This window comes from Nerophis ophidion, unplaced genomic scaffold (assembly GCF_033978795.1).
Source record: "Nerophis ophidion isolate RoL-2023_Sa unplaced genomic scaffold, RoL_Noph_v1.0 HiC_scaffold_100, whole genome shotgun sequence".
NCBI lineage: Eukaryota > Metazoa > Chordata > Actinopteri > Syngnathiformes > Syngnathidae > Nerophis > Nerophis ophidion.
The window spans coordinates 244944-271500 of NW_026907022.1; the positions used below are offsets into that span (position 1 = coordinate 244944).

At 38.7% G+C, this 26557-nt stretch overlaps 1 protein-coding gene and 2 long non-coding RNA genes across 4 annotated transcripts; 1 reads left to right on the forward strand and 2 right to left on the reverse strand.

The window, feature by feature from the left end:
- Window positions 1-909: 909 nt before the first annotated feature.
- On the reverse strand, window positions 910-13289 carry LOC133547429 (zinc finger protein 182-like). Of its 2 annotated transcripts, none has more exons than XM_061893107.1 (5): window positions 13219-13289; window positions 11490-12030; window positions 11153-11267; window positions 8766-8948; window positions 910-3551 (listed from the first exon to the last, which is right to left on the reverse strand). In XM_061893107.1, the coding sequence occupies exons 2-5, from the start codon at window positions 12006-12008 to the stop codon at window positions 2530-2532; spliced, it is 1839 nt and encodes a 612-aa protein (XP_061749091.1). In that variant the 5' UTR covers window positions 12009-12030; window positions 13219-13289; the 3' UTR covers window positions 910-2529. The 2 variants fall into 2 exon arrangements, with proteins under 2 accessions (XP_061749091.1, XP_061749092.1); XM_061893108.1 differs by having other exon boundaries at window positions 11490-11639; window positions 13219-13268.
- Window positions 13290-17236: 3947 nt separating this feature from the next.
- On the forward strand, window positions 17237-23152 carry LOC133547425 (uncharacterized). The gene is made up of 2 exons (XR_009805483.1): window positions 17237-17579; window positions 22507-23152. It is a non-coding gene; the product is annotated as an uncharacterized LOC133547425 (long non-coding RNA).
- Window positions 22440-24209, reverse strand: LOC133547426 (uncharacterized). The gene is made up of 2 exons (XR_009805484.1): window positions 24155-24209; window positions 22440-22763 (listed from the first exon to the last, which is right to left on the reverse strand). It is a non-coding gene; the product is annotated as an uncharacterized LOC133547426 (long non-coding RNA).
- Between the last annotated feature and the right edge of the window lie 2348 nt (window positions 24210-26557).

The following is a 26557-nucleotide window of genomic DNA, read 5'->3' on the forward strand; positions in this document are numbered from 1 at the left end:
TTTTTTTTTTTTTTCTCTTCCGTCACTATTACTATCCTCAAACACGAACCTTTCATCCTCGCTCAAACTAATGGGGAAAATTTCGTTTTCTCGGTCCAAATAGCTGTTTTTGTTGGAGACTCCGATTAAAATCAATGTGAGGATGTGAGGAGCCATCAACATGTGACGTCATCGTCTGCGACTTCCGGTAGTGGCAAGGCTTTCCTGTTAGCAAGCAAGGGTTGCGAACTTTATCGTGGATGTTCTCTACTAAATCCTTTTAGCAAAAATATGGCAATATCGTGAAATGATCAAGTATGACACATCGTTTGGATAAGAAAATCTCATTTCAGTAGGCCTTTAAATATAAATATATATATATATATATATATATATATATATATATATATATATAATCTTCCATATTGGCATCCATAGTGATTAATTTATTGAGCGGAGAAATACAACTTGGATCTGACAAAAAAGTAAACACAAATGCTGTCTTCCTCGCCGATAAAACATGATAGCAACATGCATCTGCTAGCTCACGATCGCCCCCACTTCTCAGTGTGGCGAGTTGGAGTACTACAAGAGGCACTCTAATACAGTGCTTAAATCTGTATTTTGATAATGATGATGATGATGATGATGATGTATCTGTTCAAGTGAACAAATGGATCCACAAGGGACAACAACCCTTTCCACAGACTACACACACATAGTAAACATCAATCTTAGAAGCCCAGAACAATATATTTGAAGAAGACTTTAGAGTTGAAAGTGAAGATGTGAGGTGAAATAAGTACAAATGCAGCAATAAAAACAAGCAACTCCACTCACGATGGCTCTAAAGTTCTGCGATGTGTTGCTAACTTCAGCTTTTTTCTTCTTTGTTGATGTTTTTCTGTAGTTAACATCCATGATGCAACAATGCTGCTAATCTACTAAAGTCCACATTTTGTTAAATATTTTATTCATTCATACTTTTAATTGGATAACATCAATAAAAATACATAGGAAGAAAATGTGTGAAAAAAACCCCCAAGTGAAAATAAAGATGTCCACTCTTTAACAATGAGAAAATCAAATAAATTAGTAGCTACATACATGATATTCAATACATGCACACAACTTAAAAACTCCAGGATAACATATAACAGTAGAAGATGAGAAGCACTACATACAACATCAAATATACATTCATATTAAAGGAGAACATTATCACAATTTCAGAAAAGTTAAAACCAATAAAAATCAGTTCCCAGTAGCTTATTTTATTTTTTGAAGTTTTTTTTCTAAATTTTACCAATCATGGAATATCCCAAAAAAAGGCTTTAAAAAGCCTGATTTTCGCTATCTGTAAATCCACCGTCCATTTTCCTGTGATGTCACATAGTGATGCCAATACAATCAAACATGGCGGATAGACCAGCAAGATATAGCAACATTAGCTCGGATTCAGATTCGGATTTCAGCGGCTTAAGCGATTCAACAGATTACGCATGTATTGAAACGGAGGGTTGGAGTGTGGAGGCAGATAGCGAAAACGAAATTGAAGAAGAAACTGAAGCTTTTGAGTGAATAGCTATTGAAGCTATTCGGCGATCGCCTTCTAACCAAAGAGTGCATCTTTTGACCACTGGAGCAACTTAAATCTGTCGATTGGTAAGTGTTTGTTTGGCATTAAATGTGGGTGGAGGGAAAGGCTGGATGCAAATATAGCTACAAATGTACATACAACTAGCCTAAATAGCATGTTAGCATCGATTACCTGGCAGTCATGCCGTGTACAAATATGTCTGATTAGCACATAAGTCAATAACATCAACAAAACTCACCGTTGTGATTTCGTTGACTTTATCGTTGGAAATGCATCTGCTTTGAGTGTTGCAGGATATCCACACATCTCTGTGCCATGTCTGTCGTAGCATCGGCGGTAAAATGTGCAGAACAAACGAGGGACTTTCGCATCTTTTGACAATGGTGCAACTTGAATCTGTCGATTGGTATGTGTTTGTTTGGCCTTAAATGTGGGTGGAGAGAAAGGCTGGATGCAAATATAGCTGCAAATGAGGCATAGCGATGCGATATGTACCTACAGCTAGCCTAAATAGCATGTTAGCATCGATTATCATGACGTTCTAATCAGTGCACATTCCAACTTGAATCCGTTCCTGATCGTGTTGTTACACCCTCCGACAACCCACCGACGATTCATGATGTCTCCAAGGTATGGAAAACAGTCGAAAAAACGGAAAATAACAGAGCTGATTTGACTTGTGTGTGTAATGTGTTTGAGGAAATGGCGGATTGCTTCCCATTGTGATGTCACGGGTGAAAGATCATCGCTCTGACAGCGAACAATTGAGAGGTGTTTAAATCGCCAAATTCGCCCTTTTAGAGTTCGGAAATCGGTTAAAAAACATGTGGTCTTTCTTCTGCAACATCAAGGTATATATTGACGCTTACATAGGTCTGGTAATAATGTTCCCCTTTAAACATGATGTGTTATTAGAGTACATTTAACACAATCACTGTTTATAAGTGTTTTTAAATCCCTGCAGCTTCCATGACTGTTACACACTTGTGTTTACTGACCTGATACTTATACCTGAACCTTTTATCACACACAGTGCAACTCAACGGGTTCTCTCCAGTGTGTGTTCTCATGTGTTTGGTCATGTATTGCTTTCTGGAGAAACTCTTCTTACAAATAGAGCAAGTAACAGGTTTCTCTCCAGTATGTGTTCTCATGTGTGTGGTCATGACAAGCTTTGTGGAGAAACTCTTCTTACAAATAGAGCAAGTAACAGGTTTCTCTCCAGTATGTGTTCTCATGTGTGTGGTCATGACAAGCTTTCTGGAGAAACTCTTCTTACAAATAGAGCAAGTAACAGGTTTCTCTCCAGTATGTGTTCTCATGTGTGTGGACATGACAAGCTTTGTGGAGAAACTCTTCTTACAAACAGAGCAAGTAAAAGGTTTCTCTCCAGTGTGTGTTCTCATGTGTGTGGTCATGTCAAGCTTTCTGGAGAAACTCTTCTTACAAACAGAGCAAGTAAAAGGTTTCTCTCCAGTATGTATCCTCATGTGTATTGTAATATAACTCTTGTGTCTAAATGATTTCCCACATTCAGAGCAGTCCAAGTGTTTGTTGTTAGTGTGATGTCTCGTATCACCTTTAGAGTCATTTTTACTCTCCAAAGGTTTTTGGATGTGGTCACTGTGATCAGAAGAGTGTGACATCATGTGGTCCATGTCTGACAGTGGAGCAAAGATGCTGTCTGGTTGTGACTTTATATCTTCACAATGCTCTCCATCAGCTTCTGTGATGTGTTGACTTACAAGCTCCGCCCCTCTGTTCTCCTCACTTTGACTGTGATGAAGCTGTAAGGACTGAGCTTCATATTCATCATTAGCCTCCACCAACCTTTGAAGCTGCTTCGACAGTTCCTCCTCTTCTTCTTTAATGTGGGAGGGGGTCTGTAGCTCCTTCTGTCCCACACTGGAGCTCCACTCCTGCTGCTTGGAGGGAATCTCTTCATGACTCTCTGCTGACACCTGCTGGACGTCTGCAGAACATAAAACACAAAAGAGGTGTTACTGTGTTGAAGTTTGCAGTATTCAAACTATTCACATGTGAGTTAGGCCAAACAGACAGTGATGGGCAAGCGACTTGGAAAATGTAGTAAGCTAAGCTACAAGTTACTCTCCATTAAATGTAGCTAAACTATCCTCAGAGAATTGTAGCAAGCTACACTACACGCTACACTGCAAAAGTAGCTTGCCACATCAAAGCTACATTTAACAGCATTTCTATCTATTGGCCCACATGTATAATATCAGTGTTAATGTAACTGAGAGTGTACACATGGACCCAGTGAGAGAACTACATGTCTTCAACTCATCACTGAGCTTGTTCCACCATATAACTCCTAAAACTGTGATACATTTGTATTTTGTATTCCTTCTTACTTTACCTATTTCAAAAATCAATATCCCCCGTAAATGATAGTTTTCTTTTCTTAATTGAAATAACCTAATAATACAAGCTGGAAGACTGTTGCTTTACTCGAAATATAATTTCCAAGGTTTTTAAAAACACAATATCTGAAAATTTTGACACATTAGAACTCATAAATAATGGATTGGTATGTCCATAGTAGCACGCTTTGTGTATTATTCTGATGACCCTTTTTTGAAGTTGAATTATTGGGTCTATATTTGTTTTATAAACATTTCCCCAAACTTCAACACAATATGTTAAATATGGAAAAACAATAGAATAATATAACATATGCAGACATGTCTTATTCAGCATGTTTTACTTTATAAAGAGTAGCAATGGATTTGGATTGGTTTCCCTTTACCTTATTTTTCGAATTATAAGTCGCTCCGGAGAATAAATCGCACCGGCCGAAAATGCATAATAAAGAAGGAAAAAAAACATCTAGGTCGCACTGGAGAATAAGTCACATTTTTTGGGGACATTTATTTGATAAAATCCAACACCAAGAATAGACATTAGATAGGCAATTTAAAATAAACAAAGAATAGTGAACAACAGGCTGAATAAGTGTAGGTTATATGGGGCATAAATAACCAACTGAGAAGGTGCCTGCTATGTTAACCTAACATATTATGCTAAGAGTCATTCAAATAACTATAACTTATAGATCATGCTATACCTTTACCAAACTATCTGTCACTCCTAATCGCTAAATCTCATGAAATCTACTTACTCGGTGTCACTTCTAAACAACTCTGCCAACTCCAAAGTAGACAATGTGCCGCTTCATCTTCTATCGGTACGTCTAGGCACTTATGTGAATAAGATAAATATTTTTTGATATTTTACAGTAATGTGTAAATAATTTCACACATAAGTCCCTCCAGAGTATAAGTCGCACCCCAAGCCAAACTATGAAAAATAAATGTGATTTTTTTAATCCGAAACATTGCACATTTGCACACGCTCCCAGTGTGTGGACGACACAGCAGTAAGTGACAAGCATGAACGCCAAACTCATTCCTAACCATTTTTATTCAATATAATTATCCATCCATTTTTTACCCCTTGTCCCTTTCGGGGGCGCAGGGGCCTATCTCAGTCATTGTGAAAAAAAAATGGACATTCAAAAATATGTATACGTTCTGTTAAAGGCCTACTGAAAGCCACTACTAGCCACCACGCAGTCTGATAGTTTATATATCAATGATGAAATATTAACATTGCAACACATGTCAATACGGCCTTTTTAGTTTACTAAATTGCAATTTTAGATTTCCCGGGAGTTTCGTCTTGAAAACGTCGTGTAATGATGACGTGTACGCAAGACATCACGGGTTTTTAGGAAGTATGAGCGCTGCACACACACACAGCTAAAAGTCGTCTGCTTTAACGGCATAATTACACAGTATTTTGGACATCTGTGTTGCTGAATCTTTTGCAATTTGTCCAATTAATATTGGAGGAGTCAAAGTAGAAAGATGGAGTTGGGAAGCTTTAGCCTTTAGCCACACAAACACACAGTGACTCCTTGTTTAAAATTCCTGGAGGTGAAACTTTCCTATGGATCAGAGCGCGGTCAAGCGAACATGAATCACGACGGAATGTCAACCAGCAGGTTTCGGTGAGAAAATTGTGGTAAAAACGTCGCTTCTTACCGGAGAAAAGCTGAGCTTGTGCTGTCCATAAAGCTGCCGTCGACTTCCCTGAGACATTGGCGTCAAGACACCCGTGGAGACACACCCCCGACTATCAGGTACTATTTAACTCACTAAAACACTAGCAACACAATAGAAAGATAAGGGATTTCCCAGAATTATCCTAGTAAATGTGTCTAAAAACATGGGAATCCGTCCCAATGCAGTCGCGTTTTTCATTTTTAACTTGTTTTTTTGTTTTGTTTGTTTTTTGTAGAAGTCAATAGCCTCAAACACGAATCTTTCATCCTCGCTCAAATTAATGGGGAAATTGTCATTTTCTCGGTCCGAATCGAAGTTTTGTTGGAGGCTCCCATTAAAAACAATGTGAATATGTGAGGAGCCATCAACATGTGACGTCATCGTCTGCGACTTCCGGTAAAGGCAGGGCTTTTCTCTTAGCACCGAACGTTGCGAACTTTATCGTGGATGTTCTCTACTAAATCCTTTCAGCAAAAATATGGCAATATCGTGAAATGATCAAGTATGACACATAGAATGGACCTGCTATCCCCGTTTACATAAGAAAATCTCATTTCAGTAGGCCTTTAAACCACTAATAATAAACCAAACAATTAAACAAGGCAACTAGGTAAAGAATCTGGGTATTATCTTCCACCCAACTCTCTCCTTTGAGTCACACATGAAGAGCGTTACTAAAACGACCTTCTTTCATCTACGTAATATCGCTAAAATTCGCTCCATTCTGTCCACTAAAGACGCTGAGATCATTATCCATGCGTTTGTTACGTCTCGCCTCGACTACTGTAACGTATTATTTTCGGGTCTCCCCATGTCTAGCATTAAAAGATTACAGTTGGTACAAAATGCGGCTGCTAGACTTTTGACAAGAACAAGAAAGTTTGATCCCATTACGCCTGTACTGTATATACCTTTATATACATATATACATACATATATACCTATACTGTATATACCTTTATATACATATATACATACATATATACCTGTACTGTATATACCTTTATATACATATATACATACATATATACCTATACTGTATATACCTTTATATACATATATACATACATATATACCTATACTGTATATACCTTTATATACATATATACATACATATATACCTATACTGTATATACCTTTATATACATATATACATACATATATACCTATACTGTATATACCTTTATATACATATATACCTATACTGTATGTACCTTTATATACATATATACCTGTACTGTATGTACCTTTATATACATATATACATACATATATACCTATACTGTATATACCTTTATATACATATATACATACATATATACCTGTACTGGCTCACCTGCACTGGCTTCCTGTGCACTTAAGATGTGACTTTAAGGTTTTACTACTTACGTATAAAATACTACACGGTCTAGCTCCATCCTATCTTGCCGATTGTATTGTACCATATGTCCCGGCAAGAAATCTGCCTTCAAAGGACTCCGGCTTATTAGTGATTCCCAGAGCCCAAAAAAAGTCTGCGGGCTATAGAGCATTTTCCATTGGGGCTCCAGTACTCTGGAATGCCCTCCCGGTAACAGTTCGAGATGCTACCTAAGTAGAAGCATTTAAGTCTCATATTAAAACTCATTTGTATACTCTAGCCTTTAAATAGATCCCCTTTTAGACCAGTTGATCTGCCGTTTCTTTTCTTTTCGTTTTCTCCTCTGCCCCCCACTCCCTTGTGGAGGGGTTGGGCGGGGGGGGGACAGGTCCGGTGGCCATGGATGAAGCACTGGCTGTCCAGAGTCGGGACCCAGGATGGACCGCTCGCCTGTGTGTCGGTTGGGGACATCTCTACGCTGCTGATCCGCCTCCGCTTGGGATGGTTGCCTGCTGGCTCCACTTTGGATGGGACTCTCCCTGCTATATTGGATCCACTTTGGACTGGACTCTCACCGTTATGTGAGGGGGGGTTGCCCACATATGCGGTCCTCTCCAAGGTTTCTCATTGTCATCATTGTCACTGTCACCGACGTCCTATTGGGTGTGAGTTTTTCCTTGCCCTTATGAGGACTGTACCGAGGATGTCGTGGTTTGTGCAGCCCTTTGAGACACTTGTGATTTAGGACTAAATAAATAAACATTGATTGATTGATCGATTGTGCCTACAAAGAACTTAAAAAGCATCCAAACACCTCCATTAAGGTTTTATGTACATGCAGTAGGTATATATGTCATTTAGTAACAGGTACATTTTTAAAAAGATGGAATATTTACATATTTTAGCTTATTAGCGCATTACTTTCAAAAAAGCATCACTACATTTGCTTTTTTTTTTTTAACATCACTGAATATTACACACTGCATACTTACTGAGAGCCAACCTACTTTCTAAAACACCACTTACTGTACAAGGTCTGCTGTCACTATGACGCAGACTGATAGACTCTTGTTATATTCTCGTTTGGATGGAGAAAGACTCATAATCGTCGCACGATATGGGGGGTGAAGCCAAGCACCTATTCGGGCCTCAACTGGCTTTCAAAAGGGTAACAACTTGTCAGAGTATGTCCTCATCCTTCTACTATCCAGGTGAGAGGCACGATTCATGATCTGGAATAATCTTTCACCAGCACCGAGGCAAGGAAGGAGCTCACCAGCCGGTGATGTCAACATAGACACACAAGCTATAAATAGTTTGTTTGCGTTAGCACTCATAATAACAATATCACTAATACTTGGTTGGTATCCAAACCTCAAAATGCAAATGTAGTATTGTTGGCGCTTTTTGGATGGTTATAGAGGACCTCTCATTGGCTCCATTGCATGTAGACTTGTATTTACATTTATGAGTTAGAATGTGCTGTATGTATATATATATATATATATATATATATATATACATAGTCATGTTGTTTATAATGATTGTGAACAATAAAAAACATTTCTCCAAAAACTGCAGTTTTTCTCTAAATTCCAGTGATTATATTCAAGACTTAAAGTGCATGAGCATGAAGTGATGAAGCCTACTTGGATGAGAGGACAAAGGTCTTGTAAGACAAAGTGAAGAGTCCAGTTGTGATGGATTGAATGCCCTGAGAATAAAATGTTGTGCTTACTTGGACTGTGATGAAGCTGTGAGGACTCAGGTGGTTTGTCTTCATGCTCTTCAGTCTTCACAGAGACAACAGTCAGTGGAAACTTGCTGACATCAGCCTCCTCCTGCCCTACAGGACACTCTCCCTCCTGACTCATCCACACTTCCTCCTCTACCTCTTTGATGTGAGGGGGCTGCTGGACGTCTGTTGGGTAAATAAGTAAATAAGATCAAGAGGGAATAGAAATAGTTTTGAACTGACGCTGTTAACACAATGACATTATTTGTGTTCTTTTGTGTGTTGTGTTAAAAGTGTGTAGCAAAACAACCAATAAAAACACAGAAAATACCTATTTGTTTCCTAAAACAATTCAAAAGTGGTACAGTGAGTACAAACAACAGACTTGGAAATTTGATGGGGGGCAATTTGAAAAGTTTTTATAAGTACGAGGCAGCATTGATTGGGTCACTGAGGTAAAGTGTGTAAATATTGTATTCTCTATACGGTCTATTACACCTAAACTTTATCTCTAAACTTAACCATAATATTATAATGACATTGTCATTACCATAATTTCAATATCATGGAAATTAAAAAAAACCTAATACCAAAATCACTAAAAAAAACATTCATGGTATGTTTTTGTTATCATGCAACATACTTTCTTGAGGTCATTTTGTTGGCTGGGCCAAAAGGAACTTTTATCAAAAGCATGTTTTACTATGTGCTTTTTTATGGAGTATCTTCATTAACAATTCCTCTTTTGGTATTGGAGACCATCTACGACACGCTGAAGGAAAGTCAGTCAACTTTATGTTCTTTTAATAATTCAAGTTTTGACTACTTTGGTTACTGAAAATAAATGTTTACTTTCACTTATTGATGCATGTCAGTGAAAATCAGGAAGCGAAATTATTAGATTTGATTACAGTATAAAATGTATTTGGTGAGTGTGTGAGTTTTGTGTAAACATGTTGATACAAGTTTCCATCTTCTTGGGGACTAGAACACAGATATGTCCTGAAATGATGCACCCATTTTTAAAACCTTCACTAAACTGTGCCACCAACATTGTCTCACTTAGCTCATTAAGCAAACTACCAGGGTGAGTGAGTCCTGTTAAACCTTCATAGACCTCCTTGTTACTTCTGACCAGTCTCAGATCACCACGAGTGGAACTACTGTATGTGGCGGCTTAAGTGATCACTCCATCATTTTCTGTACCCATAAAGAACATAGAACAGAGGCTGACGGCCACAAAACAAGCGAAGCTACAATCCTCAAGACCTACACTGGCAAGGCTTTCAATGACAAACTGCCGAAATAAGACTCTCCCCGGTACTTGCAAGTACACAGGTCTTTGGATCAATTCCTAATCCTAAGCTCAGAAAAGTAGATAACTTCACAGTCAAAGTGGGTGACAATATTATAACAAACAAAAATGAGATTACCTATCTTGGCTGCATCGTAGAGACTAATCCCTCCAGTGAAAACATTACTACTAAGTTAGTCAAAGAATCGACCAACGAGTTCTGTTCTTACTAGTGTTGTCCCGATACCAATATTTTGGTACCGGGACCTGTACCAAAATGTATTTCGATAATTTTCTAAATAAAAGTGACCACAAAAAGCTCCATTATTGGCTTTAACAAAAAAATCTTAGGGTACATTAAACATATGTTTCTTATTGCAAGTTTGTCCTTAAATAAAATAGTCAACATACAAGACAACTTGTCTTTTAGTAGTAAGTAAACAAACAAAAGCTCCTAATGTATTCTGCTCACATATGCAGCAACATATTGTGTCATTTATATTCTATTATTTTGTCAAAATTATAAAAGGACAAGTGATAGAAAATTGATTATGAATCTACTTGTTCATTTACTGTTAATATCTGCTTATTTTCTGTTTCGACATGTTCCATCTACACTTCTATTAAAATTTAATAATCACTTATTCTTCTGTAGTTGGGATACTTTACATTAGTTTTGGATGATACCACAGATATGGGTATCAATCTGATACCAGGTATACATGATTATACATTGGTCATATTCAAGTGTTCATGTGTCCAGTGACATATTTTCTGAGTTTATAAACATACATTTTTTTTTTTTTTTTTAATGAAAGAAGATGTGATGCCTAAAAATATTGATGTACTCATAGAAGTAGTACTTTTTAGAGGTGGTATAGTACCCAATATGATTAATTAGTATCGTGGTACTATACTAATACCAGTATACCGTACAACCCTAGTTCTTACATAGTAGGATCACCCCGCTGGTGGGTAGAAATACCTGGACACCTGTGAAATATACATTTATCATTGCGATAAGTATTTTACTTGTACTATTTGCCATCTCCAGTATCATGAGTATTCCACAGCCTACTTGAACATTAATTGTTACCTTTAGACTTCACATCAGGGTATATCTGAACTCCAATATCCGCTCTTGAAAAAGTTTGATAATCATCCTCTTCAGTCGAATGTTGATAAGAGTTCGAAAACATGTCCTGTAACACCTGTAACAAAATAATGGCGAGACTTCACTCAGGTTAACCATATCTAAATAGACACAAAATACTGCATTACACAAGACTACCCGAATGTACTCAAATGATTGAAAAAAATTTATGTTTTTAAGCTAAATTATTGGTAAACGCAGTCAGTACATGCATATTAATTTACGTAAAACCGTGAGTAATCATAAAGTTTTCATCAATTAATATATTCTGTAGACATACCCTCATCCGCTCTCTTTTCCTGAAAGCTGATCTGTCCAGTTTTGGAGTTGATGTCAGCAGGCCAGGGAAGCTAGGGCCCATATTCTTCACGTGATCATCTTCGGTAGAAGCGGTGTGAGCCAAGACATCCAGGGGGTTTAGCTCGCTCATCTGCGGGAACAAACTGCCGCCATTGCTTGCCGTGCTATCGAGGTCCTTTGTCCCTGAATAGCTCACACACTTCGGCACGTTCAATGGGGGTCTGGCGGCAGATTTCTTTGACTTTATAGTTGGAAATGCATCTGCTTTGAGTGTCGGAGGATATCCAAACATTCTTGCCATCTCTGTCGTAGCATAGCTTTCGTCGGTAAAGTGTGCGGAACAAACCACTGACCATTTCGTCGGCTTTCCCCACACCCTCGTATTTCGAACAAATTTCGTCCAATTTCTTGCCACTTTTGCATCTTTGGGCCAGTGGTGCAACTTGAATCCCTCCCTGTTGGTGTTGTTACACCCTCCGACAACACACCGACGAGGCATTATGTCTCCAAGGTACGGAAAACTGTCGAAGAAACGAAAAATAACAGCTGATTTGACTTGGTGTTTGTAATGTGTTTGAGAAAATGGCGGATTGACTCCCTTTGTGACGTCACGTTAACACGTCACATAGAAAGGCGTTTAATTCGCCAAAATTTCCCCATCTAGAGTTTGGAAATTGGTTGAAAAATATATATGGTCTTTTTCCTGCAACATCAAGGTATATATTGACGCTTACATAGGTCTGGTGATAATGTTCCCCTTTAAGACTCTAACACAAGCACTCATTTAACTTCACTTTGACTACGGAGTTCATGTTTGGTACCGTGACGCCTTAAAAGCCCTGAAAAAGTAACTCCAGACAGCCCAAAACCAAATGATTAGGCTTCTACTTAACTGTCCATCTCGGGCTCACCTTTCCGCCAACCATTTCCTTAACATGGGGAGGCTCTTGGTGGCCGACAGAGTACATCTTCTTGCAGTTGGTCTGGTGTACAAGATACACCATACCACTAACATACCCATGTACCTGTCTAGATACGTCAAAATATATTGACCATTATAACACCAGAGGTAGTTGTACAAATCACATTCAACACAGATTTCACTCAGAAAAAAAATTCTGATGTTTGCCTGCTATACCACCAATATGTGGAAGTCCCTATCAAAAAGAAAATACATTACAGGTTGTGGCTACTTATAACTCGGAATATACATAGCCTTTTATCTATTTGAAATTGTAATTTCATTTATTTGTATTTTAAATGCTACTTTCCACAAAGTACTGTGTGAATTCCTCCTCATACTTTGCTATGGTTCTTTGGCACATTTTCACACAATCACAACACTTTACACTCACACTTAACGTGGACCCCGACTTAAACAAGTTGAAAAACGTATTCGGGTGTTACCTTTTAGTGGTCAATTGTACGGAATATGTACTGTACTGTGCAATCTACTAATAAAAGAATCAATAAATCAATCAATCACTTGATCTCTACTTAGCGATGTGTTGATAACGTGCGCGTCTCTTAGTTAGCAGCTAACAAGCTAAGCTAACTAGCGAGCTAAGCTAACTAACAAGCAAAGATAGCACGAGAAGCGGCACAGTGCTTCTAGCGCATCGAGATGACTCTATCCTTAAATAAAGAATCAAAGATGTATTTTATACGACGTAAGTATTTCAAACTGGAGAACAAATAATAGGACTGACTTATTAGCGTCTTTCTCCTTCGATGTGCTCTTTCTGATGTTTTCCGTTTACACCGGAAGCTGGGAATGACGTCACAGCCGAGCGGACGAAGAGGTAGCTCTATATAAGATATTGCCTGCTGTCACTGTTACCATGCTTTTCTTTTACGTAATATTTATTTGAAATACAATGTGATATAAAAGAGTGTCTTGTTTTTCAAAAATAAATTCAAAGTATATCAAACAAAGCTTTAATGTTGGGGTTCAGTGGCGCCCCCCTGCGACATTCATTGCAATGACAAGAGTGAAAGTGCTAGAAATTGTAGCGATATTACTGCCTGATTTATTAAAATGTACCCTTCCACGTGTTTTTATTGTTGTTCCCGTTTACTCCTAGATAATCTATTTCCATACAAAACATTAATAAAACATTCAAATATCACAGAACGTGATGTCGCAGGAGCTCTGTCATAAAACCAATTGTAAGTCCAGGATCGTGTTGTGAATTAATTTCAATGTTTATAAAGTGTAAAACATTTGCTCTCATTAACAAAAGTCTCTTTCTTAAAGTGAAATCCAAATTCTCACATTGTGTTAATGATTTCAATATATTCAGTCTTGGAAGATTGTACAAAATAGAAAAAACATTTAAATTATATTTACTGAAATAATTTAAGTGGTTTTAAATAAGTATGTTCAAGCACAAGTTTATTATTTTTTTTGTATTTTTTTTATTAAATTTTATTGTTATGGTCTCTCATATTTACTTTTACTTTCTTTAACGGGTTTTGTTTGTCGGAGGATTGGATTTAATGTGATGTTTATTATATTGCTGAGTAAAATATTAAACATAGACTCGTATTGAAAGTACCTTAATGTGTCTAAACATTGTTTATGTATGTTTAATTGTTCAATAAAAAAATACTCAGAAGTAGAACTGGTTAGCAAATAAACTCTTATTTTAACAAAAGAAATGTTGAAGTCATATTACATGACATTATATAAATATGCATATTAAATATAATTTGAATAGTTGGCAAGTAAACAAAATGCATTTGCCATACCTAATTGTATTATATCAATTATAACTCAACCCCACACATTACAACATGTATTCACACTTTGTTGTGAAAATATTTTACACAAACTTACATTCAATTATAGTAATCATTATAATTTAATAAGATATATAACAATGTGTGTTCTGGATCTAAATTAATGCATGGAAAATAAATAGTTAAACAATTAATCTTTTTAGTGAGGTGGCATCTTTTTCACCTGAAAACTTATCTACTTAAGTGTGCAAATAAAGTCTTACATATTACTTGTATTACATTTGAATAGAACCTTATTGAGCATATTAACAAAATTCTGTTAGAAAATTTGCAGAGTATGAAAAAGTCATTTTTAATTTGCGTACAGGATGTTGAATGACTATGATCTTGACCCACCATAAATAAACAAAACAGGAAGATTGGAGCTTGTGGAAGGAAGCTATGACTGTTACAATTTTCCACCACAAGGGGGCGATGTTGGTGTCGATATCAATGACCAGTCAGATCAGACCCCGAATTAAAGGTCTCATATCAGTTTGCAAGGAGATCCCATCATCTAAAGAGAAGTAAAGACAACTTGATGGGTGATGGCGAGGGGAAGTTTTGGCCGCCAGGCTCCGCCCACCACCAATGGGTACCAACAGGTACTGACCCATTCTGCACGACAGGGTGTCATCATCATCATTTGTACCAACTCTGAGTACAATCTCAGTTTGTGGGGCCGAGTTATAAATGTGTAAAGTTGTGTGGCGAGCCATCAGGTCAAAGTTTGGTCAAAGTCCCGAGGAGGAGTTTGTTCAAGTACCACCCCTTTTTGCCTTCAACATGGCTGACGGAAACCAAAATGGCCGACTTCCTTTTGGCTTTCAAATATGGCTTCTTGAGACTTTTACGTTCCTCCTGTCACGATAGACGCCGCTGGTGATGTTGGTGGCGATACGTGAATCTGGGGCGAGGGGCACAATCATTCACATTTTCAAGAGTTAATATTTGATGTTTGGCTTCGGGGCTCCTAAACTAAATCATTTTTTGCTTGCAAGATTTGGAGAGTTTTGGTGCCAAGTAAGGTCCTGAAAAATGTGATTTCAATTTGTTTTCAAGCCTTATATATCTTTACCTCCATTCTTTCCATCTTTACCTTTATTCTCCCTTTCCTCCTTTTCTGTCCAGCTTTACCTTCATCATTGCCTCTTCTCTCCATCTTAACCTCCATTCACTACTTTTCTCTTTCTTTTTACCTCCATTCTCTTTTTTTTCTCCATCTTAAATTCATTTTCCCTTCTTTACCTTTTATTTGCTCCATCCTTAACTTCATTCTCACCTTTTCTCTCTATCGTTACCTCCATTTTCTGCTTTTTTCTCCATCTTTACCTTCATTGTCTCCTTTTTTTCTCCATTTTTACCTTTATTCTCTCCATTTATCTCCATCTTTGCCTCCCACCTTCTCTCCCTGTCATCCTCCATTCACACGTGACTTCCTGGGCAGAGCTTCCAAAGGTGTTCCTCCTCCAGAAGAGTCCATCCTCTCCAGTCAGCTGCACGGCGACAGGTTTCTACCCCGACCGAGCCCACTTGTTTTGGAGGAAAGATGGCGAGCAGATGGAGGAGGTGGAGCACGGAGAGCTGCTCCTCAACCACGACGGAACCTTCCAGACGTGGGTGGAGGTGGAGGGCAAGTAGGAATGTGTGTTCCAGCTGTCTGGCGTGAAGGAGGACCTGGTCACCAAGCTGGAGAGAAGAAGCAAGCCATGAAGGTGAGAAAGACACATCTAGGACATGTTGAATAGTGTCAATGGAAGCACCTGATGTTCCTTCATGTGACTTGTCAAACAAATCAATCATACCATACCAACAGGCAACGTGAGCGTCACTGCCACGCTGGCTGTGGTGCTCCTCCTGGCGGCCCCCACCCCCATCATCATCATCATCATCTTCATCATCATCATGCGTCGCCCAAGCAGACAAGGTGAGGGACACAAATGTTTCCTCTTTCAGGAAGATGCCAAAAAGTCTCTGCCGTTATTCATGAGATGTGAATTTCACCTGTTTTTTCTTTCATATCAGCCCAATACCATCCAGCTGCTAAGTAAAACATCTTCTCTTTCTTGGAAACCAGAACAATAAAGCAGTGGTGAAGAAGCATCACTCACACACTTTGTAAGTTGAAGTTATTAATATCATTTATTCATCTTTGTTATACACCTTTTTGTCAGCTATAATCAATATAATGACTTTCTATTTCTGTTAGCATCAACATTCTGGATTGTTGGTATCTTTGTAAGGGTCAACTTGCAAACTTGCTGTTTGAAGGTGTGATGTAGACACCTGTTACAAGTTTAGCAGGGAAATAAAAGCTTCCCTCCATCAGGAGTAGCTTGATACTGGTGTAAGCCCACACAATAGAAAGTATCACAGCCAACTTTTGATGAGTGCTCATGATCATGAACATCAAGGGCCTGATCTACTAAAGGTTTGTGTGTATTAAAACATGTGCAAACTTCATCTACTTAACTCCTGCGCAGGGTCTCTGGAGGTCTGGTCTTGGGCACAGTTGGGTTTTCCAACAGGACATTGACCCCAAACACACCTCAAAAGTGGTAAAGGAATGGCTAACTCAGGCTAGAATAAAGGTTTTAGAATGGCCTTCCCAAAGTCCTGACTTAAACGTGTGGACAATGCTGAAGAAAAATGTCCATGTCAGGAAACCAAGAAATTTAGATGAACTGCACCAATTTTCTCAGGAGTGGTCAAAAACCAAAAGCGCTTTATTGCAGTGAAACATGCCAAGGGACATGTAAGCAAATATTAACATTGCTGTACGTACACTTTTGACCCAGCACATTTGCTCACATTGTCAGACCCATAATCAATTCATAAAAGAAGCAAACTTCATGAATGTTTTTTGTGAGCAACAAGTATGTGCTCCAATCACTACATCACAAAAAAAAGAGTCGTAGAAATGATTGGAAACTGAAGACAGCCATGACATGATGTTCTTTACAGGTGTATGTAAACTTTTGACCAGGACCGTACCTGACTAAGACACTGGAGGGCTGCTTGCACATGAGCCTTGAAGCCAAGCTGAACCTGTTTGGAGACTTAGTCTTAGACTAGTCAGGAAGTAGAAGAGCAGAATTCCCAGCTGCAAAGATGTGATATGAGTGAAGATGGACTTCCTTCACCAGAGTGAGGTGTGGGCTTAGCATGAGCAGCGTAAGCAGCTCACGGTGCGTTTTGTGCTCCGCCAGCTGGTGACGGTGGTAACCAGCTCTCAGAGAGACGTGAAGGCTGAAGGCTGAAGGTTGAAGGCTGAGTGACACACAGCACAGTGAGGACTTTGCTTTTTCACGCACCTCCAAATGTTCTTCTGACTTTGTGTGAAGATGATGTTCACTCTGCCACATGCTAACATCTGCACCTGCTTTTGTTGGGAATGTGCTGTGACCATGAAAATTATCAAAATATACAGGAACCACATCAAAATCACATAGAAATTAGAGGCTTCCGGTCTGATAAGGTAGGGGACAGACGTGCGAGAGGAGGGCTCCGGTCAAACTTTTCATCTACTCTTTAAGTCTAAGTACTTTACGGTGTTGTTTTTTTCTTTTTGGCTGATGCACCCTTTTTTTGTGCAAAATACTGTGGTTATTGCGACGGAATGAGCAACTCGAAGACAAAGCCGACAACAGCAACAACTCGAGCAGCTAGCGTCTCAGCTAAGCTAGCTAACATGGCGGCCGCAACAGCTTCAGGGTCGGAAGACAAGAGAGCCGAACTCGAGGGTCAATCTGACCTAGTCACCAAGAACGACATCGAGGCTCTCCTCAAAAAACAGCGCGATAGCTTCAAGGCTGATATGACTTATTTGATTCAACAGTCGACTGAGTCCCTGAAGCAATCAGTCGATTCATTAGGACAACAGGTGACGTCATTTAACAGCCGTCTGACTAAAACCGAAGTCACAGTGGGTGAAAACTTTGAAAAACTCACCGAGATGGAAGCTGCTGTGATGTCTCTACAGTCCCAAACTACGGTGCTCCTGGAACGAGTGGACGACCTCGAGAACCGGTCCCGCCGCTCCAATTTGAGAATTATCAACATCCCAGAGGGAAGCGAGAAAGAACAGGACCCGACCAAATTTGCGTCTGACTTGTTGATGACGATAACGGGTCCTGATGTTTTCAGCAGCCCACCGGAGATGGAGAGAGCTCACCGCTCCCTTGGTCCCAGACCACTGGATGCTGGCGCCGGAAAACCGCGGACCTTCATAGTTAAATTTCCCCGTTTCCAGGAGAAAGAAAAAGTCCTCAAATGGGCCAGACAACACAAGATGGATTACCGCGGCACCGAGCTGAGAGTTTACCCGGACATCAGCCCTGCTATGGCCAAGAAACGAGCTGCTTTCAACCCCGTCAAAAATATGCTCTACCTGAAAGGAATAAAGTTCCGCTTGCTGCATCCCGCCCGTCTCCAGGTGTCCTTCAGAAATGAAAACTTGTACTTTGATTCTCCACAAAAAGCCCAGGACTTCTACGACGAGCGCATCGCTCCCACAGGTTAGTGGAAGATGACTTTGTATAGAAGGCGTTTCAGGCCAAAAGTACGTTGAAGAGGACATTAACGGGTGCGTCAGAAAAACAATGGACATTGTTTATTCAGGCTTGCAGGCAACTAATCATCCTGTGTGGAACTTATTTGAGGTATGGTTATATCTGTCGGTCAATTTTTGCACTGCAACTTTTCTCTTTTTTTTTTTTTTTTTCTTTTCTGTAATTTTTTTCCTTAAAAGTTATGACTACCTTAAATATTATAAATTGGAATTTTACACTCTTAAAAAAAACGCAGACTCCATGGAGGTTTAATTGCACACTACTCAATGATGACGGATTCTGCAAAACAATTTCCAAAGCGATAGATGATTTCCTTGTCACCAACAACTCTACTTCCATATCCTCGTCTTTACTCTGGGAGACATTAAAGGTCGTAGTCCGGGGAGAGATTATTTCTTATTCAGCAAGACAAAACAAATTGAGAAGACAAAAACAGGAGCAGCTCATGGCAAGTATAACAGAATTGGACAAAAAGCTATCAGTAACTCCATACCCTGAACTGGTTAAAGATAGACAAAATCTGCAAATGAACTACAATTTATTGTCAACACAAGAAACTGAAAAATTACTTTTACGATCGCGTGGCTTCCTGTACGAGCACGGTGAGAAGGTAGGGCGCCTTCTATCACGCCAAATTAAAAGCCTGTCAGCATCTCGGCAAATTCGACAAATCAGAACCCCCACTGGTGAACTAACAGTCACTCCTTCAGTCATTGACACCTTCAAATCATTCTACTCTGAACTGTATACTTCACACTGCGCTGTTGATAAAACAATCATGATGAGTTTCCTGGATAACTTGAAATTTCCATCCATAACTACTACTCAAGAGAGCACTTTGGATCAACCTTTAGTGAGCCGGGAAATTGTAGATTCAATTAAACTAATGCAGAGCGGCAAGGCCCCTGGCCCAGATGGCTATCCTACAGAGTTCTATAAAAAATTCTCAGATAAATTGACTCCTCTCCTTTTAAATATGTACAGTGACTCTCTGGATCGGGGTACTTTGCCTCCAACTCTCACCGAAGCGTCAATAACTTTATTATTAAAACCAGGCAAAATAGACTCCGATTGTAGTTCTTACCGTCCCATCTCGCTCTTAAACGCTGATTATAAGATTTTAGCTAAAGCACTGGCCCTTCGCCTTGAATCAATTTTACCAAACATCATATCACCTGACCAAACTGGGTTTATGAAAAACCAACACTCTTTTTCCAACATTCGTTGCCTTCTTAACATTATTTTCTCTCCAGCACCCGAGGAGACGCCAGAAGTGGTGGTCTCTTTGGATGCGGAGAAAGCTTTCGACAGGGTGGAATGGGGATATTTATTAGAGGTCTTAAAGAGGTTTAACATTGGGTCCAAATATATATCTTGGATAGCACTTCTATACTCTTCTCCTAGGGCTGCCGTAAGCACAAATGGGATGTTATCCCAATTTTTCACACTTGGCAGAGGCACACGCCAGGGGTGCCCTCTAAGCCCATTATTATTTGTTACTGCAATCGAACCCTTGTCCATTGCACTTAAATCGGCTGGTATCAGTAAAGGAATCCATAGATGCGGTGTAGAACTCACACATTCTCTATACGCAGATGATTTACTATTGTTTATATCTGATCCAATCTCTACCGTTCCAAATATTATTGAATTGCTTAACAATTTTGGATCATTCTCTGGCTATAAATTGAATTTCGCTAAGAGTGAATGCTTCCCTGTGAATAATTTGGCCCTTGAGATACCTGAGGGAAATTTCCCATTCAGAATGTCCAGGAACAGCTTCAAGTACTTAGGTGTACATATTTGTCGTAAGCTACCAGCTCTCTACAAGGACAATTTTCCACCCTTAATCGACAAACTTAAATTAGATTTGGAAAGGTGGAATGATTTACACATAACTATAGCTGGCAGGGTAAACTGCGTCAAAATGAATGTGCTTCCTCGATTTTTGTATCTTTTTACCCAAATCCTTTTTTTGCATAATAAACAAACTAATTTCATCCTTTATACGGAAAGGCAAGACTCCCAGGATTAGGAGAGAATTCCTGCAAAGGCATAGGTCCGTAGGTGGTTTATCACTCCCTGATCTAAAACACTACTATTGGGCAGCTAACATACACAAAATTACTCTCTGGATCCAAGAACCTGAATTAATTTGGTGCAAATCTGAAGCTAGTTCCTGTTCTACCTCACTCTTGGATCTGCTTACATCAAAATTACCTTATCGACCATCCCAATTTACTTGTAGTCCAATTGTCATTTCTACCCTTAGAATCTGGTCTCAATTTAGAAATACCTTTGGCCTGCAGGGCTTATCCAACCATAGCCCCATTCATAATAACCACCTATTTCTCCCTCCTAGCACAGATGTAGCGTTTTCTCTATGGAAGCAGTCAAACCTTAGCAGGCTAAAAGACTTATATATTGGTGATGTTTTCGCTAGTTTCAGTGAACTATGTGAAAAATTTGACCTACCAAAATCTCACCTATTTCGATACTTTCAGGTTCGTAATTTTGTTAAATCAAATAGTCTCTCTTTCCCTAACACTCCACCAAATTCGCTAGCTGATTCAATTTTAGATATTCCCACTAATCAAAAAGGCCTAATTTCCAAAATCTACACCATAATCCCCCAGTTTGGTAAAACATCTCTTGATAAAATCAGAGGGAATTGGGAAGAAGAGCTTGGCAGAGCCATAGATGATGGAGATTGGGATTCTGCCTTAACCCAAATTAACAACAGTACATCCTGTTCAAGGCTTAAATTTAATACAATTTAAGGTAGTCCACCGTATTTATTTCACTAATTCCAAACTCTCCAAAATATATCCCAATATCTGGGATACTTGTAACAGATGTCACATGTCACCTGCTAACATGACGCACATGTTTTGGTCTTGTCCCCATTTGCTTGATTACTGGACAACTATTTTCAAACACCTTGCTAAGGCACTGGATTTAAATCTGACACCATGTGCAGAAATGGCTATTTTTGGGACGGTATCAGATCCCCAAATAAAGAGAACATTTAAGGATAGTATAGCCTTTGCATCCTTATTAGCACGTAGGAGAATTTTGCTTGAGTGGAAGTCACCTTTCTGCCCCAAAGCCTCCTTATGGCTTAAAGACCTTATGATGCATTTAGATCTGGAAAAAATAAAGTTCAATCTTAGGGGGGCACCTGAGAAGTTTTATTTTGTTTGGGGCTGTATGGTTGACTACATAGCCAAATTAAAGACGCTACAGGACACATGAGAAAGTTCACCTTTCATAAACCAGCTTTTTATTTATTTTTTTATATTTATTCCTGGTGTATATTTACTATCTGCCTATGTTGAGAAGAAAGTGATGTACTAATTATTTTCCATTTGTGACTGTACCTTTTAACATATGTAGGACCTGGGGGGGAGGGGGGTTTATGTGTGTATGGGGTATGGGTTGGGTTGCTGTTCTTGGAAGTGGGTGGGGAAAAAAGGGGGAAAATGTGTTGATTGTTCCATTGTACATTGTAATACCTGTCAAATTCAATAAAAACATAAAAAAAAAAAAATCACATAGAAATTATAAACCAAAAGAGAAAAATTAAAACTTATTTTATTATTTTGTTTTGGAACATCTCATGGTTAAGCCACCTGGCTGTTCCAGGATGCTTTGTGCACTGGAACACAGAGAGATGTCTCCATCGCTGAGGGACCTCATCACACTTGGACTTTTCTTTCACATCTGCACAATTTACATGATGTCTTCTTTGGCTGTTTAAGGCTGAGAAAACACCTTCAATCTGCATCTTTCAACAATATTTTGCCAGTGAATCATGTTGATGTTGATCTTTGTGTCCATGTAGTTGTGATGTCATCATTTGGGGCTCATGTGTCATCACATTGACAAGGATTTCTTCTTTCCTTTTCAAACCAATAGACAGCTGCTTATCAGTGAATATCACCTTGTGTCACATCTCATCATTATTTTTACTAATATTTTGCAACATTAGTACCATTTTTTCAGTACTGTTGTATGTTAATGTTAATTGTTTTTGATGTAACATTTAAGAATGTTGATTATGAGAACTGCTGTCCAGTTGTTATATCTTGTTTTCTGATGACATTAGTCTCATTTGCAATGCAATTGCACTTCCAAGACCATTAGATGGCAGCACTCTATAACTATTTATGCTATGTTGTCAAACTAGAAAGTAGCTTTTTTTCCAGGAAGAATAATTAGTTAAGTTGCGCCCTACAAACTGTCAATACTGTAAAAATAGTTCTCATTACACAAAACTGTAAAATTCAAACTATAATCTTAATTGTTGTTTCCTTTACCAAATTCCAAGGTGTTGAAATCGCCATGTAAAATCCTTCATGTAAATAGTAGCCTGTCTTTGGCAAATCCTCTGTAAATTACCATTAAGCGAGCGCATTTTGAAAGAGTGTCGCATTACTTTAAGTTTGAGCGTTTTTCTATTAAGCACACTGTCGAAAATGGCAAGGTGACTTAGAGGGAGTTTGGCTGAGTCCGGCCTGAGTGCTGCTTGAATGATTGTTTACGTGAGCCCGTGTTTAGTCTGAAAGCAGTCATGACCAGTCTGAAACCGGACATGACGTCACATGCAACATAGGTATCCAACTATGGCACCGTTTGTGTCAAGTTCTTCAGGTTTTTTTTTTTGCAGCCGTGCTCAAACTTGAAAGGGCCAGTGGGACTCAAAAAGGACACAAAGGGACAACTCAATCTTTCCTTGTGATTTATTGATATTTGATTTGAAGCAATCAAATAAACTGGGTTTCGGCGTAAATGAATGGATGAAATGAATGAATAGTCGAATAGTCTGTAGTTAAATAGTAGAATAGTTGATTAGTGGTGGGTTGATTAGCTGAATTGTAGAATAGCCGATTAGTGGGATAGTAGGATAGGCGATTAGGGCAATTCGGGTGATTAGGGTGATTAGGTTGATAACCTTAATCAAACAGAAAAAAAAAAGAACACAGTTTCATAAACATACATCAAAATACATTTGCTTTCTTTTTAAATCAATCCAAGCAAAATTCATTCCCACTGATAGGGACTAGGTTTAAGAACAAACTTAAACATTTCCAATAATATGAATGAAATTAAACTCAAACATTTCAAGAATAAACTTAAACATCACTGATAACTTTTAAATTTACTTTCAGTCAACTTAAACAATGTGTAAACATCAGTGAAATTTCTCCTTTAAACATTTCCCCAGTGAAATTATTTTCTTGAAACATTCCCCTCAGTCCAAACAAACATTTCTTTCCCTTGGTTTTCTCACCAGTTGCGTCTTCTGAGTCCACACAAGAGCGGTCTTCCTTCCTCTCAGCAGCATGTCAAAAGGGCTGACTGACTGAAGCTCAAACATTTTAAGCATGTGCTCTGAGCAGGTGAACAGGTGAACTCAATCAAGCCAATCTGGTGGAAGCAGGTGGAGATGTTCAGCCCTCAGCTCTCACTGTTGCCCCTTCAGGCCTGGAGTGTGCTCTGCAAATCAGTGGTGTTTGTGCTGCTCTGTCTTTTGACTTGACAGTTTGGTTTTACGTGAATTGATAGTACCGTAAGTACAAAAGTACTGAATTGGGTAGCCAACCTTACCAGTTAGTGTGACGGAGGGGGACAGTGACACACGATTTTTATGACAAAGCATTGCCAAATATTAATATTTATAGAAAACATTTGCTGTTATTTCCGTCCCTTTTTGCACATTCATATTTTTGCTTGATTGCCAAACATGCCGAGGATGTCATTTGGGAAGTAAACAAGGTAGGCCGTTCATATACTCTTGATATTCAGTGTTTTATGTGTACAATGTTTCATGTACATTCTGGGGGTTTTATTCAGTAAAAACTTGTTATATACAATTCTGTTTTGGAGGTGCTTTGTCATTACACTCATGATAACACTTCTTGCTTGCAGTCATGCAAAACAAGTATTAAATGATCTTAATTAAGCCTTTACCATGTCCGAAAAGTGACAATCAAAAATAGTTTGTCAAATGTCAACAGAATGAATGAAGGACAGAGCTTTTTATTAAAATACAATATTTGGTAGAAATCACAGCAAATTTAAGAGAATCAAATAACGTAATTCACCTGTTCTTCTGTTGATGCTAGTAGTGGAATGGTATACACATCTGCTGTGTGTGACAGTGGGTGTGGGTACGATTCCAGGTCAGGATGGGAAGGTAAACTTTGATCTGAATCATTATGATTGTTGTGCTGTGGCGACTTCTCATGGGATGAAAATTAAAGACATTTACTGATTTAATTTTGTTAATCAATCAATCAATCAATGTTTATTTATATAGCCCTAAATCACAAATGTCTCAAAGGACTGTACAAACCACTAGAACTACGACATCCTCGGAAGAACCCACATAAGGGCAAGGAAAACACACACCCAGTGGGACGCCAGTGACAATGATGACTCTGAGAAACCTTGGAGAGGACCGCAAATGTGGCCAACCCCCCCTCTGGAGTGTTATTTTGCACTCCAGCATGAATTATTTGATCATGTTTTTATGACCATGTGTTCTTATTACCCCAAGACGTGTCTAATTAAATACAGGTTTCAGTTAAATAGTAAAACATGTTTTTCACATTGTCACGTTCAAACATTAATGACATTTATTAAACAACACAGGAAGCAAGGAAATAAACAGAGACAGAATTCAATTTTGCTCAATTTGAGGGGAAACGTGTTGACCTGTAACCTCTTACAGTGTCACCCACGCTCTCACGGAAAAAGGTTCACGTCTCCTCCTTTATTTGGATATTCCCTGTTTACATAACAACAGCTGTTTCTAAAGGAATGGGGGCTATGTAAACAGCCATTAACACAAAAGAAAAAGATGCCTTGGGCTTGGACTGGTCTTGGATCGAGCTTGGGCAAGTCTTGGATCACAATAGACAACCTCTCCCGTCTCCTCCCATCGTACACAGCGTAATTTTCCAAGCCTTTGGCTTTGTGCAACAAAGACAGCTTTCGTCTGTTCACTGGGAATTCAGAGAACGGAAAGTTGTTTTGATAATCTACAAACCTTTTTTTTGACATTCATAAATAAAGAAGGCAAAAACAAGCAAACAAACAGAAAAATCACCATGCCAACAAAATGTCTCCCACGTATTCTCTCTGAGAGTTGTCAAGCCTACATGTGATGGATATGGCCTGCCAGTTAAAAAGTTTGCCCAAGTTATTCTAGTCACTTATGCACAGATGAGATGTGTCGGCCTCAAAATATTACTTTGCATCACTTTTTGGCAACCAACAATTCATTGATTAAATGAATACATCCAAACACTTTATTGATATGTATGATGTGCATGAACAAAGAACAGTTGATGTTGTATGTAGCTTATAAACAAGGAAGAGGTTTGTAACACATCAACATCAACAAGTCCTTTAAAATCTCATTAATGTCACGGGAATGGCCAAATCTTTCACATTTCAAACCGAGCAAAGGCTTAAGATCATGCTACTTTTGTTTAAGAAATGCTTTGCAGGTACAATAGTCTGGATAAACCTGCTTTCATATCAATTTTAAAGAGACTATCTTTTATACTTTATATTTGAGTTGACTATATCTACTGTCATTCTAGCAGTGACGTGCTGTCAGGGAGGCGAGTGAGGCTGTGCCTCACCTGCCAGGTGGCTTAACCATGAGATGTTCCAAAACAAAATA